Source organism: Schistocerca americana, chromosome 2 (genome assembly GCF_021461395.2).
Source record: "Schistocerca americana isolate TAMUIC-IGC-003095 chromosome 2, iqSchAmer2.1, whole genome shotgun sequence".
Taxonomy (NCBI): domain Eukaryota; kingdom Metazoa; phylum Arthropoda; class Insecta; order Orthoptera; family Acrididae; genus Schistocerca; species Schistocerca americana.
This window is the reverse complement of record NC_060120.1, coordinates 253,229,668-253,244,321: the sequence shown is the minus strand read 5'-3', so window position 1 is coordinate 253,244,321 and position 14,654 is coordinate 253,229,668. Positions and strand designations below refer to the sequence as shown.

Genomic DNA, 14,654 nt, shown 5'->3' with positions numbered 1-14,654 from the left:
ATACAGGCTCCCAGGTAGATGCTATTTTCCTTGACTTCCAGAAGGCGTTGGATACAGTTCCGCACTGTCGCCTGATAAACAAAGTAAGAGCCTACGGAATATCAGACCAGCTGTGTGGCTGGATTGAAGAGTTTTTAGCAAACAGAACACAGCATGTTGTTATCAATGGGGAGACGTCTACAGACGTTAATGTAACCTCTGGCATGCCACAGGGGAGTGTTATGGGACCATTGCTATTCACAATATATATAAATGACCTAGTAGATAGTGTCGGAAGTTCCATGCGGCTTTTCGCGGATGATGCTGTAGTATACAGAGAAGTTGCAGCATTAGAAAATTGTAGCGAAATGCAGGAAGATCTGCAGCGGATAGGCACTTGGTGCAGGGAGTGGCAACTGACCCTTAACATAGACAAATGTAATGTACTGCGAATACATAGAAAGGAGGATCCTTTATTGTATGATTATATGATTATATGATAGCGGAACAAATACTGGTAGCAGTTACTTCTGTAAAATATCTGGGAGTATGCGTGCGGAACGATTTGAAGTGGAATGATCATATAAAATTAATTGTTGGTAAGGCGGGTGCCAGGTTGAGATTCATTGGGAGAGTCCTTAGAAATGTAGTCCATCAACAAAGGAGGTGGCTTACAAAACACTCGTTCGACCTATACTTGAGTATTGCTCATCAGTGTGGGACCCATACCAGATCGGGTTGACGGAGGAGATGGAGAAGATCCAAAGAAGAGCGGTGCGTTTCGTCACAGTGTTATTTGGTAACCGTGATAGCGTTACGGAGATGTTCAGCAAACTCAAGTGGCAGACTCTGCAAGAGAGGCGCTCTGCATCACGGTGTAGCTTGCTCGCCAGGTTTTGAGAGGGTGCGTTTCTGGATGAAGTATCGAATATCTTGCTTCCCCCTACTTATACCTCCCGAGGAGATCACGAATGTAAAATTAGAGAGAGTCGAGCATGTACGGAGGCTTTCAGACAGTCGTTCTTCCCGCGAACCATACGCGACTGGAACAGAAAAGGGGGGTAATGACCATGGCACGTAAAGTGCCCTCTGCCACACACCGTTGGGTGGCTTGCGGAGTATAAATGTAGATGTAGATGAAGCGTAGTCATAAATGAGTCTATATCCTTATCATTTATATATAACAGCTGATTCCTTATACTGGTGGGTAGTCTGGACTTGAGTATCCTAAGTATATCCGGCAAAGGAATCGGTACATCCCAATACAAAGACTTATTAATGTATTTCTCAAAATATCTCTGTAGAGATCCTCTAGAAAATGAGAAAGGCTCAGGATATAATACTTCCTGCCTAAGTCTTTCTTGTATTCCAGCAGACCAATATTTTGCTAGAAAAGCCTGCTCAAATTCTTTATAACATTTACAAGAAGATGTTTGTTCGGATGCCCACAATGCTCCTGATCCTTGTATATATCCAGATACAAAACTAATCTTTTGCCATTCTGTCCAAGATCGTGGAAATAGACCTCTGAAACTTCGAATAAAGACTACAGGATGAACATTTTGTCAGGGTTAAAGATTTGAAATTGTCTGTGTTTAATTATCTTTTCCTCAATGGTACTAAGATTCCAAAAATCATCCTGTTCGTAATCTTTCCTGTGGCTATCCGTTATATCGAATCTAACTTGTGACGTTCCAGTTCTGTCTACATCGGATCTTGACGTGGACAGAATGTCACGCACAGATTGAGAATTTTGTTTCCTACTTCTCACTGTTTCTAAATCCTCCTGCGAGAGATTTAGTGATCTTTCGATATTTTCTTTCCAATGCGAGAATTCTTCGCCAAGTTGTTCACGAACTTCCTTTAACCCTTTGTTGAAAAAATTCTTTTCGGAACTCTCCGAAATTGACTGTAAAGCTACTTTCACAGTTTCTTCTAACTTTTCCGAAGGAAAATTTTGCCGCCCTAATGTCATTTCTGAAAACTTTCCCGCAAGTACATTCATTCTATGTTCCACTGTCGTCTGTTTTTCCTTCACTTCATCAAATTGCTTCTTTAGATTATCTTGGGATCCTATAATTTCTGGTATCATAGCTACGGAACACTGTATGTCTTCTTGAGCTTGTATTACTTGAGGAAACAGTTCTACTTGTTTTTGTATCGTGTCAATTTTGACAGATACATATTCGGTTAGTTCCGCTTTTAATTTACTATTGTTTTCTTGGCATTGTTGGTGGACCTGCTCAATTTGAGTAATAAGATACCATTCGGTCCTTTCTGCCTCTTCTTTTATTTCCTGTGTCTGGGTATTTAATCTCTGATCTAATTCGGTAAAGGTTGCTCTTAATTGATTTTGTAATTCTGTTTGATTTTCGGCTAATTGATTTTGGAGTTAATTTTGTATAACAGATAAGTCTCGTTTTACCTCCGCTTGGCCTTTGGCTAATAGAGACAACTGTTGCATAATAACAACTAATGTGTCAACAACACTCTGATCAGCTGTTGCATGAATGTTTTCTGAACCAGCAGGATTATTTATATTGCTACTGCTAGCCACAACAGTCTCAGAATTGCTATCCGTGGCCTCTGCTTCTGCGCAAACGGCTGAAGGCTGTTGCACGTCTCGTTGCTGATTCAATGACATTTTACATGCCGCTCTAGTCAATACCATTAAATAAATGTCAATATCAGGTTCTAATCACTAAATAGTTTCAAATTTACTGTCGTAGACACACTTAACTTTCAAAGCAATCTTTTACTATGGGCACTGAATCTCTCTTCAGATTAGTTACCTCTCATTCTCGTTGGTTTTCATGAAACAAAAAATACATATATTATATATTAATCCAAGAGAGTCCTGTCACACTGGCGCCACTGTAATTTTTCCTCCTATCTATGTAATTATGTAGTTCTCAATTCGTTTGAGCAATCAGTCATTCATGATATGAAACACAGTCATAGCTCAGTCACTCAAAATGATTCAGAAATTTTAATTGTTAGAATGAAATCAGGCGATGATTCTTCTTCTCTGGAGGCTCGTGCTTTGCGGCGATTCTGCTAATCTGTACAAAAATAAAAAAAATCTGTACAAATAAAATGCCTCGTAATTTTGGGAGCGTTGTATAATCAGTCAGGAAACCTCAGATCAAGCGGATATTTCGCTTTGATGAAGTTTTTAACCTTCCGAAGAAGTAATGGAGCTCTTGGATTATTAAATGCAGGTTTGTATCCAGTCTTTCGGAAGTTCCCTTCTGATTAACAACCACGCAATATATAGATGAATATCATTAATTCTCAAATGTCAAAGGTGTGTGTTTGACATTTGAGAATTAATGATATTCATCTATATATTGCGTGGTTGTAAATATATATATATACACACAAAGATGATGTGACTTACCAAACGAAAGCGCTGGCACGTCGATAGACACACAAACAAACACAAACATACACACAAAATTCTAGCTTTCGCAACCAACGGTTGCCTCGTCAGGAAAGAGGGAAGGAGAGGGAAAGACGAAAGGATTTGGGTTTTAAGGGAGAGGGTAAGGAGTCATTCCAATCCCGGGAGCGGAAAGACTTACCTTAGGGGGAAAAAGGACGGGTATACACTCGCGCGCACACACACACACATATCCATCCACACATATACAGACACAAGCAGACATATACAGAGGCAAGAGAAGAGTAAAAAGAGTAAGAAGAGTAAAAATGGGTTTTTACTGTAGGTAGGTGGAAGTTGTCAGTGCACACACCATCCGATCTCATAACCTTCCTGGCCTGTCTCCACTAGATGGTGCCTAACACCCAACTTCACGCGTGTCCCATGACTAACTCCAATCATCCTGCCAGGAAGGTTATGAGATCGGATGGTGTGTGCACTGACAACTTCCACCTACCTACAGTAAAAACCCCTTTTTACTCTTCTCAGTGGACACTCGCGCGCGCACACACACACATATCCATCCACACATATACAGAGGCAAACTCTTTGCCTCTGTATATGTCTGCTTGTGTCTGTATATGTGTGGATGGATATGTGTGTGTGCGAGTGTATACGCGTCCTTTTTCCCCCTAAGGTAAGTCTTTCCGCTCCCGGGATTGGAATGACTCCTTACCCTCTCCCTTAAAACCCAAATCCTTTCGTCTTTCCCTCTCCTTCCCTCTTTCCTGACGAGGCAACCGTTGGTTGCGAAAGCTAGAATTTTGTGTGTATGTTTGTGTTTGTTTGTGTGTCTATCGACGTGCCAGCGCTTTCGTTTGGTAAGTCACATCATCTTTGTTTTTAGATATATTGTTTCCCACGTGGAATGTTTCCTTCTATAGCTCAGGCTAATCGGCACGAAGACAATCTCAGAAGCTTTTTTTCTAACAACCACCAGAGAGAGTACTACAAAGAATAATTATGCGCTCATGGCATAGCTATTGTATGAAACTACTTGTTATTAATAGACATAAAAACAAGACTAACCCGTTGCTAGCTTTTGAACAAATCGTCCTACTCCTCCTCCTCCTCCTCCTCCTCCTCCTCCTCCTGAGTTCTCTCTCTCTCTCTCTCTCTCTCTCTCTCTCTCTCTCTCTCTCTCACACACACACACACACACACACACACACACACACACAGTGGCATTGTGCAGCCAGTGGTGTCTTCTCTGACTATAGCTTGTTGATCTCTCAGCATGTCATACTACGTGTGTTTAATTATGTGGAATAGAGGAGGAGGGAGACTGGCAAAAAGGGTGTGAGAGCAGGATGATTGGAGTTAGTCATGGGACACGCGTAAAGTTGGGTGTTAGGCACCATCTAGTGGAGACAGGCCAGGAAGGTTATGAGATCGGGTGGTGTGTGCACTGACAACTTCCACCTACCTACAGTAAAAACCCCTTTTTACTCTTCTCAGTGGACTGGCCCTAAAAGGTTTAAAATTCAGGAAAGTGTGACATACAGGAAAGCATAGGAAACAACAATCTGTAGATTTCATGCCTATTGTTCTCTGTTTACAGAGACTGTGAACTTTAGTGTTTCAACCAATATTGCAGTACAAATTTTGCTTACCACAATTTTATAATGATCGTCAATGATAAGTCTCACAGTAGAACACGAATATCTTTTTGATGTGGTTTAACAAAAGTCTTTTCCTTCTGTGTTTTATTTGCACTATTGGACGTGATTGGAATGAAGAAGGAAATGCATGTTTGTGTGTATTAGCACTCAGCCACTGCCTTCATGATAATCGCAAAGGCAGCAGCCGAGTGCTGACACACTCAAACACATGTGCAGGTTTCCTTCTTCATTCTGATCATGTCTAATGTAAACACAAATCTTTTGTGAAACCATATTAAAAAGACATTCACATTTTAATATGAGACTTATTATTGATAATCTTTATAAAATTACAGCAAATAGAACTTGTAATAAAGTATTGGTTGAAACACTAAAGTAGGCAGTCTTTGAAAACAGAGAACAATAAACACTAAATCTACAGCCTCTTGCTAACAAGGAGGTCATTCAGTTCAGGAAAGTTCTGGATGAGAAACAGGGCAGAAATTGTCATCTTGTTACAGAGCATCTTGAGGAGGAACGTTTACATCTGCCATCATATCGTACAAACTGGGGGCTGTTCGCCTAGTACAGTTTAGCATTTTTCAAGCAGAAGTAATAATTCATGAAAGCACATTATGAGACGGCCATCTTCAAAAGTGGTGTTTGTTTATGTAAACAACTGTGAAATTAAATTAAAGCGTTGTAAAGCGACACAACGAGCAGAAGGAAGGTTGCTACTAGAGTCACTATTGTCAGATCATGATAATCCATAAGGCAGTAATTCAGCAGAGTTTTCCACCATTCCAAACACTGCAAACTTATAATCAGGTAGCCATGACCCAACAAGCTGACAGCTTGCTTACTGTGCTAACACTGTATTACAATATTTATTGTTCCACAGATGAATAAATAAATAAATAAACAATCAGTAACTTTTCATATAGTCTGTGTTTTCTGCTTTGTTCTAAGGCTCGCTTTGAGCAGGAATATGAAGCACTTTCTGCCGAAATCTGTATGAAAATCAGTGTTAAAGATCACGAGAACATCAGAGAAAACTTAAAATACAGAAAATGTAACATGGAATCGATAATGATGGGAAAGCATTGTATTGAGAGACTAGGACTTTTGTTGGGACCAACAAAAATGGATGTAAAAGGTGGGAAAATGTAAAATGTGAGAATGCAAAAATGGTGTTTCACTGTAATTCAGAGCTGGTGGTGTTGGGGGAGGGGAAGGATCCAGATGGTAAGGGTTGTGAAGCAGCCATTGAAAGCCAACGTCTTGTGCTAAGCCTTGTGTTCTGCCACTGTATTGCAAGAAATTCAAAATTATTTAAGCAATGTATTTGCATGGTGCAAAAAGGGGAAACTGAACCTAAACCATAAAAAGTGTGTAGTCCTCAACACTGGTATTGAAACAATTGTATTAAATTTTAGTTACATAAGAAAATAACACAAATTGGAAGGTTGTCGACTCAGCTAAATACCTAGGGATTGCAATTACAAACTATTGAAATTGGAACCACCACATGGAAAATGTTGTGGGGGCAAACCAGAGACTGTGTTTCATTGGCTGAATACACATAATGTTAAAGAGTGGTATGATGGAAGTAGTCTGAAGGTGGTCCTGTGAACCCTCTGCCATACACTGAGGTGTAAATTTCAGAGTATGGTTCAAATGGCTCTGAGCACTATGGGACTCAACTGCTGTGGTCATAAGTCCCCTAGAACTTAGAACTACTTAAATCTAACTAACCTAAGGACAGCACACAACACCCAGCCATCACGAGGCAGAGAAAATCCCTGACCCCGCCGGGAATCGAACCCGGACACCCGGGCGTGGGAAGCGAGAACGCTACCGCACGACCATGAGATGCGGGCAAATTTCAGAGTAATCACTCAGATATGGATACAGGCAGGTGGTTAACTCTGTTCTGGGCCACATTTTGGTGATAGCCATTGATTCAGGTGCACAGCTGGTTGGTGGTTGTGTCCAAGTACAAGTCTGTGCAGAAACTACAGTAGAGTTAGTATGTGATACGACTGCTTTCACACATCTGATACCAACAAGGAGTTTCCATTACCACAATCCCTTCTTGTTATTTGTTAAAAAAAAAGTAAACAGAATTTGAAATAAAAGTCAGTCACTACCTCTGCATTTCTCAGGTGTACCAGACTTCAAATTCCTGCCTGTTGATCCAGATTTAGGTTATAGAAGGGACTGCCCCAGCTCTGCACTGCTAGCACTAAGCATCCACAGCCAACTTTTTTGGTATAGTGGCAATTTTGTTTACGGCCACAGTGTAGAGTTTGGTAATTGCATATTAACTCCAAATTCTAGTATAACTTAAACAGTTTAATCAGCACACACCAAGAAAGTTCTCGGGAGGCACAACTTCATCATAGTTCAGCCCACATGCTTTACATCTATATAAATTGTATACGGAAACCTTCCTTAAGCCGTTGGCACATGGACCGTGCATCCGAACGTTGAATGTTGAGCATGCCAAGTTTCTGATGTCATAGCACGGAATAGCACATTCGGGAGTCTTTCCAAACGTGCAGAGCGATATCTGGCACGTCAGATATTCTGACAAGGGAACCTCCCCATCGCCCCCCCCCCCCCCCCCCCCCAGATTTAGTTATAAGTTGGCACAGTGGATAGGCCTTGAAAAACTGAAAACAGATCAGCTGAGAAAACAAGAAGAAGTTGTGTGGAACTGTGAAAAAATAAGCAAAATATACAAACTGAGTAGTTCATGGGAAGATAGGCAACGTCAAGGACACTGGGATCGCAGGAGCGCCGTGGTAACGTGAGCAGCTGCGGAACGAAAGGTCCTTGGTTTAAATCTTCCATTGAATGAAAAGTTTAATTTTTTATTTCCAGTTTATGTGACAAACTCTTATGTTTTCATCACTTTTTTGGGAGTGATTATCACATCCACAAGAAAACCTAAATCGGGCAAGGTAGAAGAATCTCTTTACCCCTTCGCCAAGTGTACAAGTTAGGTGGGTCGACAACATATTCCTGTCACGTGACACACATGCCGTCACCAGTGTCGTATAGAATATATCAGATGTGTTTTCCTGTGGAGGAATCGGTTGACCTATGACCTTGCGATCAAATGTTTTCGGTTCCCATTGGAGAGGCACGTCCTTTCGTCTACTAATCGCACGGTTTTGCGATGCGGTCACAAAACACAGACACGAAACTTATTACAGTGAACAAAGACGTCAATGAACGAACGGACAGATAATAACTATGCAAAAATAAAGAAAATAAAATTTTCACTCGAGGGAAGACTTTAACCAAGGACCTCTCGTTCAGCAGCTGCTCACGCTACCACGGGACCACGACACTCCTGAGCTCACTTTGTCCATTATGTTGCCTATGTGACCTGTGGACTACTCAGTTTGTATATTTTGCTTATTTTTTCACAGTTCCACACAACTTCTTCCTGTTTTCTCAATTGATCTGTGTTCAGTTTATCAAGGCCTATCCACTGTGCCAACTTATAACTAAATCTGAGGTGGGTGCGATGGGGAGGTTCTCTTGTGAGCGTGCGTCTGAGCGTTGACCAATGAGATGGCACAACGCCACCTACGTCACACGCACGCCATCTCCCTTCAGTACAGAGTTGTGAGGCGCCATATTGCCATTCATTTCAAGCCTATATGTATATTTGCCATTTCTGAGCACCAGCAAATTGAGAATCACTGGAAAAACTGCTGTTAACTGTGTGATTTGTTCCAATAAAATAATGAGAAACATCATATTTGTGGCAAAAGAATTATTGTAACTTGCCTATTATGAGAGTAGGGTATTTGAAGGCAGCAACACACTAAAGATCCACCCAATTTCTTATAATTAAATTTCATTTAGTAACATATCTACAATTAAGGTTTTCAGCAAGGGTCTTGCGATTAGAAGCAAGGTGTGTGTTGTTGGTTTAGCGTAATGAGTAGCGTCACTGTCCTGTACAGAATTGTTTGTTGGGGCGGTGGTTCGCGTCTTGACACTTCCAAATTTTTTTTTCCTAACATTCGCGTTTTTATTAGGTTCTGATACTTTATTATTAGTTTAATATATACTATAATATTTGATGTTATATAAACATAGGTTCACCTTTTTTGAGGGGTGACTTTGTTCAATTGACTTCATCTACAGGACAGCTTGCATTACCTGTATAAAGGTTGTTTGCTCCTTTTTCTTTTACACTTTGTAATTCACATGATGCAAAGATTCTGCTACAGGGTAGGAACAGTGATCAAGTAAGACCTTGAGGTTTTACAAAAATGTGGGAATGATGAAATAATGTTTATCTTTTGCGGAGAAGTATTCTAAATTTGTACCGCACTGTTTGTAATGGAACTTTTATAAGCCTGTTTCCTTATTGATTGGACATGGTACTTTCCTTTTCATGGACGATGGAGGAAATGTGTGTTTTAATAGAGCTACTGTGGGAATTTTACGCGCGCGCGCGCGCGTTGAGTACACAGTGTGATTTATGAACTAGAAACATCCCTCAACTACCGCTGGAGGGCATTGCACTCGCGCATACCACGTTGGGGCCCACGTACCATATGCACAAGTCGCATCGTTCCTGAGCGTTCAGCAACACATTGAACTTGGCACCCTCAATGTTAATATTCGATAGCACAGTCCGTGTGCCAATGGCTTTACGCTAGGATGGTTCCTTTGAAAGCTACTGGGCCAATTCCTTTGACATCCTTGTATTATTTGAGATTATATGGCATCATCATTGATGAGTTGTTACTTTCTATATTGCTGAAGAGGATAATAAAACTTAACAAAATCTTTGTTGGTATATTGTGTCACGATTATGAATATCACTTCAAAAATATTTCCTTACATTGACATAAATCTCCATCAACATATACATATTTCTACTGATCAAAGAAGGCCCTGCAGAATGTGAAGTATATTTTGCAAGCTTGTAAAAATATGATAGCAAGTTTCTATAAAGTCATTAATGTTTGATGTACTGTAAGGTGTTTATCAATATTTCTGAAAATTAATTCCAGTTTTTGGGACTTGTTGACCGATGTTCTAGAGAATTAAGTTTTATTGATAACTCACAGTTAAATATTATTATTTATTGTGACATTATTTTGTGTTGTTGGAATTACTGTATACCTTGCATAAATACCAGTAAGTAATGACTATCAAATATTTATTGTGACTCTTTAAGTCCCAGCAACCTTTTGACATATTTAGAGGCTCCACTGTTGCTGTTCCTGCACCAGTGCTTGCCTCTTGTTCTGTGAAGTGTGGTGACCCAGGATACCATGTGGAGCTGTGGCTTTTATACTCCGGGGCAAGGAAATGGTTCTGGATAGTATGGGTGCTCATCAGCTGTGGTTATCTGGCATTCGACTGGTGACTGATTTGCTAAGTTACGGCCTACAAATCCACTGTTACAACTCACAATAATCAAGAGCGACCACTGTGATTAACACATTGTTGCCCCCCTGCACATGGCCAGACTGGCAACAAGTTCTCCAAAATTGAGGTATTCACTCTCACAAAACAATTGTGAACAGATATGCTAATATTGCTCATCATTCCTGGCCTCTGCTTATCTGCCACGAGATGAGATGAGATCCCAACTGTGACACTATGAATCATTCCACTTTATGTGACTTCGAGAGTGCTGCCTCTTCCACACATTGGCTGTATCTGATTCCCTGACTCATGAATGTAGTTAGCTTTTGTCATTTTATATGAGCATACATTACTGCATCGTATTCCTTTACTTCTTGTGCTAAATATCAGTAAATTTTTGAGGGAGAAAGAAAGAAACAGTCAGAACAAACTTGGTGAAAATTGTTTCTTTGAACACTGAATGTGGATTAACTGTGGTTACTGGATGGTTATTTCCCTCCTCCAAAGTAGATTTGTTGGATGTACAAGTCGAGCATGAAGAAGTGTATGAGTTCATGTGGTGTAATCTATCAGATGCATTGTGTCACCATTGGCTGTACATCACCACGGTCCACAGAACACATCAGCTGTATACTGTATACAATTAAAGTTAGTACACTGGGGCACAGTTTGGTGACGACCTATCATCACCTCTGGGTATAAGTTTTTGTTGTCTCCAGGCATCAGATTAGCTACTTCCAGTTCACATGCAACCATGCCACAAGGATTTAGCATCCTCAGTTGGAAAAACTTAAATTGAGAAACTCAGAATTGACTATCAGATTTGTATGTTCCTTTAACTCATACTAATGTTTCTGGTTTCTGTAAATATAACATTTATACACATCTGAATGTTCTTATTAACCATAACAACAACCTAACCGTGTTGCCTCATTAGGGGAACAAAGAGGGGACAGTCAAAACTGCGCAGCTAGCAGTTCGTCCAGCAGCAGCTTGAGGCAGCGCGGCGGCTCAGGCGACCAGCTGGATGCAATGCGCAGGCTGGAGGAGGAGAACAGGGCGCTGCACCAGGAGTTCGCTGCTCTCAAGGCAGACTTCGAGCAGCTGAAAGTGAAGCGCTTGCAGGATGTTAGTATTTTAGCGTAAACCATGTGTTATCATTCTTGTGACTAGATGAGTCAAAATTTCTGTTTTTCTTTTCACAATAAGAAACTGAAATGTGTAAAAATTATCAAATAAGGATGAGGAGCTTACTCTTTCGGGTGTGACATGGCAAACTGAGAGTAAGGAGTGGAAGCTATGTTTAATTGGCAGTCACTGGACAATAAATGAGGGTTGTTCAACAAATGTTTCTTCTGCATGTTTGCAAAATTGTGATCGATTCAGAAAGCTGGCAGAGCCTTAGTTCACTAACAAAATTTTGTCTACATGAGAGACAGTTACAAGAAACATGCTGTAATTGAGTTCTTGGTTGTACAAAAAGAAAGTGTGGTGAACATACAGAAATGTTTTGTGTGCAGTGTATGATAATGATGCAGTTTGTACGAGTACTGTTCGGCAGTGGGTAAAAGGAGTTAAAGTGTCAAGAAGTGCAGAAACTGAGAGCCTTGACATGACGCTTTTGGGATGTCTTGTCGTAGTTCCTTCGTCACATTGAATCATGTGGATGCCATTATTCTTGCAGACTGGTGTGTTGTAACTCAACAATTGGCTCTACAACTATCAGTAATATTTGGAAATACGTTTGCTATTGGATATTAAAAGCTGTGCTTATAATAGGTTACACAAGATAAAAGAAAAGCAGTTTCATCTGAACTGTAGGATCATTTGATGCCACAAAACATTACAGGTGAGAAAATCCAGATGCATCACCTAGAGCCAGAGACAAATGGCATTCAGTGGAGTGACATCACCCACAGTCACCAATAAAGAAGAAATTAAAGACAACTCCATCTGCTGGAAAGTCACAATGACATTATTTTGGGCTATTAGTGGTGTCATTCTAAGGGATGTGCTGCCAAAAGGGTCAGCCTTTAATTCTGAGGCCAGAAACTATAAAGAATCTTGCTCCAACGTGACAGTGCATATTCACACAGTGTTCTGGGAACACATGACCAAATTGGATGAGTCTTCACTGTCTCATCCACCCTGTAGGCCAGACCTGACACCCTCAGACTACCATGTGCTTGGGCCTCTTACAGGTTCTGTGTGTGGAACACACTTTGAAACTGATGAGAGTATAATTCGTGCAATGGAAACATGGCTGTGAGCACAGGACAAGAGCTTATGCCAACAGGGAATATGTGCTCTTCAGTGCTGGCTAAGGTCATAAAATGTGATGTAGAGTATGCAGAAAAATAGTATAAGCCTGCTATAAATGATTCATTCATTTTCAGAGCTCTATATTTTCCATTGTATTACATGTACAAGTGTGATCAATGCAGGAATAGAACTGTAAACTCAAAAAGTTTTCATTTTGCACTTTACAAATTTTGCACAAGTACCCCTCTGGTCACATGTCCAAGGGGTAATCAAGTTCGTTTTATATCTTGTGTATCAAAATCCTGCTAGTGGCCATCACAACAGTATTCTGTGAGCTGTTTTGATATTCTTGGCAGTAGGGGTACGTAAATACTGTCCTTAATGTACCCCCAAAAGGAAAAAAGTCACAAGATATTAGGTCAGGCGACATGGGCAGCCAGAGGAACAGAGCTATATCATCTTCACCACTAGACCCAATCAAGCAAAGTGTAAGATATTTGTGCCCAATCCAGCAAAGTGGAAGATATTCGTTTAGGTAGCGATGAACATCAGTGCTCCAGTGAGTGCGTGTACCATTTTGTTGGAAGACGAAATTCTCAGAATTAGCAGTCAGTTGTGGAAACTACCATAACTGCAACATATCAAGGTAAGAGGCACCCATCACAGTCTTCTCACAGAAGAAAAATGGCCCATACAGCTTTGGACATGACCTTGTACAGAAAACATTAACCTTCAGCAAATCTCATATATGTTCTACAGTTTCATGAGGATTTTGAGTGCTTCACATTTGCATTGCTGCAATTCAACCGTACTAGATGAGTGGAAGGTTATTTGTCATTGAATGTCAGGTAGGAGGCGATATCTATGTTTCTCTTGTCAAGACACTGCACTCATAACGCCAACTTCTGGGCAAAATGCAAAATTGGTGAGTTTACTGTTCTATTCCTGCATCATTTTTGTACATGCAATACTTAGGAAAATAGAGAACTTTCTAAACGAAAATGAATGCATCATTATAGTAGCCGTGTACATGTAAAAGTAATGACTGACATTGTTGCCACATTCTAGCTATTAAGAATAAATGTGTTCTGAGAAAGAAAATAGTGGACATTATTTATTGAGCAATTCTCGTAATATCATGAAACGGAAAAACCAAAACTGTGAAGATGTTTTAAATTGTGTCAATTAAACATTTCACAGAAATTATTACATCATGCCAATGGCTTAAAAATTAAATGGCACATGTCTTCTTCAATTGAATGAAACAGAATAACTGTGTAGGTTAGAATGAGAGCCTCTACTTACTATTGACTCAAATTAGAATAGGACTTGCAATTCTGGAACTGGTGTTCACTTCCTTACAAAGATGATTTTCAATCCAGGGTTAAATGAAAAACATTGTTATGTTCCCCATTGCTGTCATTTTCATTCTGGGTTTTTGTATAAATGTCTCTTCCAAGACTCACCGAGCACATTATCCCTGCTGTTTCAACATATATGTAGTCAGCCCAAACAAATATTCCTGATAAGTTGTTTTATGTGATGTGCATTGTCGATGGAAAATGCCATGTGTTTATCTTTAAAAGCAAAATGTTTTTTAATCTGGAATTTTCTGTCCCTGTTTGATAGTGCGGTTCCGAATTAGTCTAGTGCTGTATTCAGTTTATTGATATGAGGTAAAAGGGACACAAACCATGGAGATTAACCAGTATTCCAGCATCGGCTGAGTAATGCTGGTGCATGGTGTTAGGAGGCAGAGAGTGTGACAGTGGCTGGCACATGAGATAAGGCAGTTTGCCTGATGAAGTTGTTTTTGACTGCATTAGGTGCTGTCAGACAGCAAACTGTGCAGAGCTGGTATTAATACTGCTGGTTCTGTGTTGCTTTCAAAACATTTTCATTGGATAGTATGGTTTTTCAGCTTCCATATGCACACTTGGCCGATTTGGTTTACGAAGTCGTAC

General features: G+C 40.2%; 1 protein-coding gene across 1 annotated transcript in view; it reads left to right on the top strand.

Annotated features, from left to right (window-relative positions):
- The window catches only part of LOC124595126 (centrosomal protein of 162 kDa), a 241,962-nt gene that overhangs the window by 209,431 nt on the left and 17,877 nt on the right, over positions 1-14,654 (top strand). Inside the window, exon 12 of the mRNA XM_047133724.1 lies at positions 11,366-11,556. Coding sequence (XP_046989680.1) covers positions 11,366-11,556 — 191 coding nt within the window. The remainder of the gene's footprint in view (positions 1-11,365; positions 11,557-14,654) is intronic.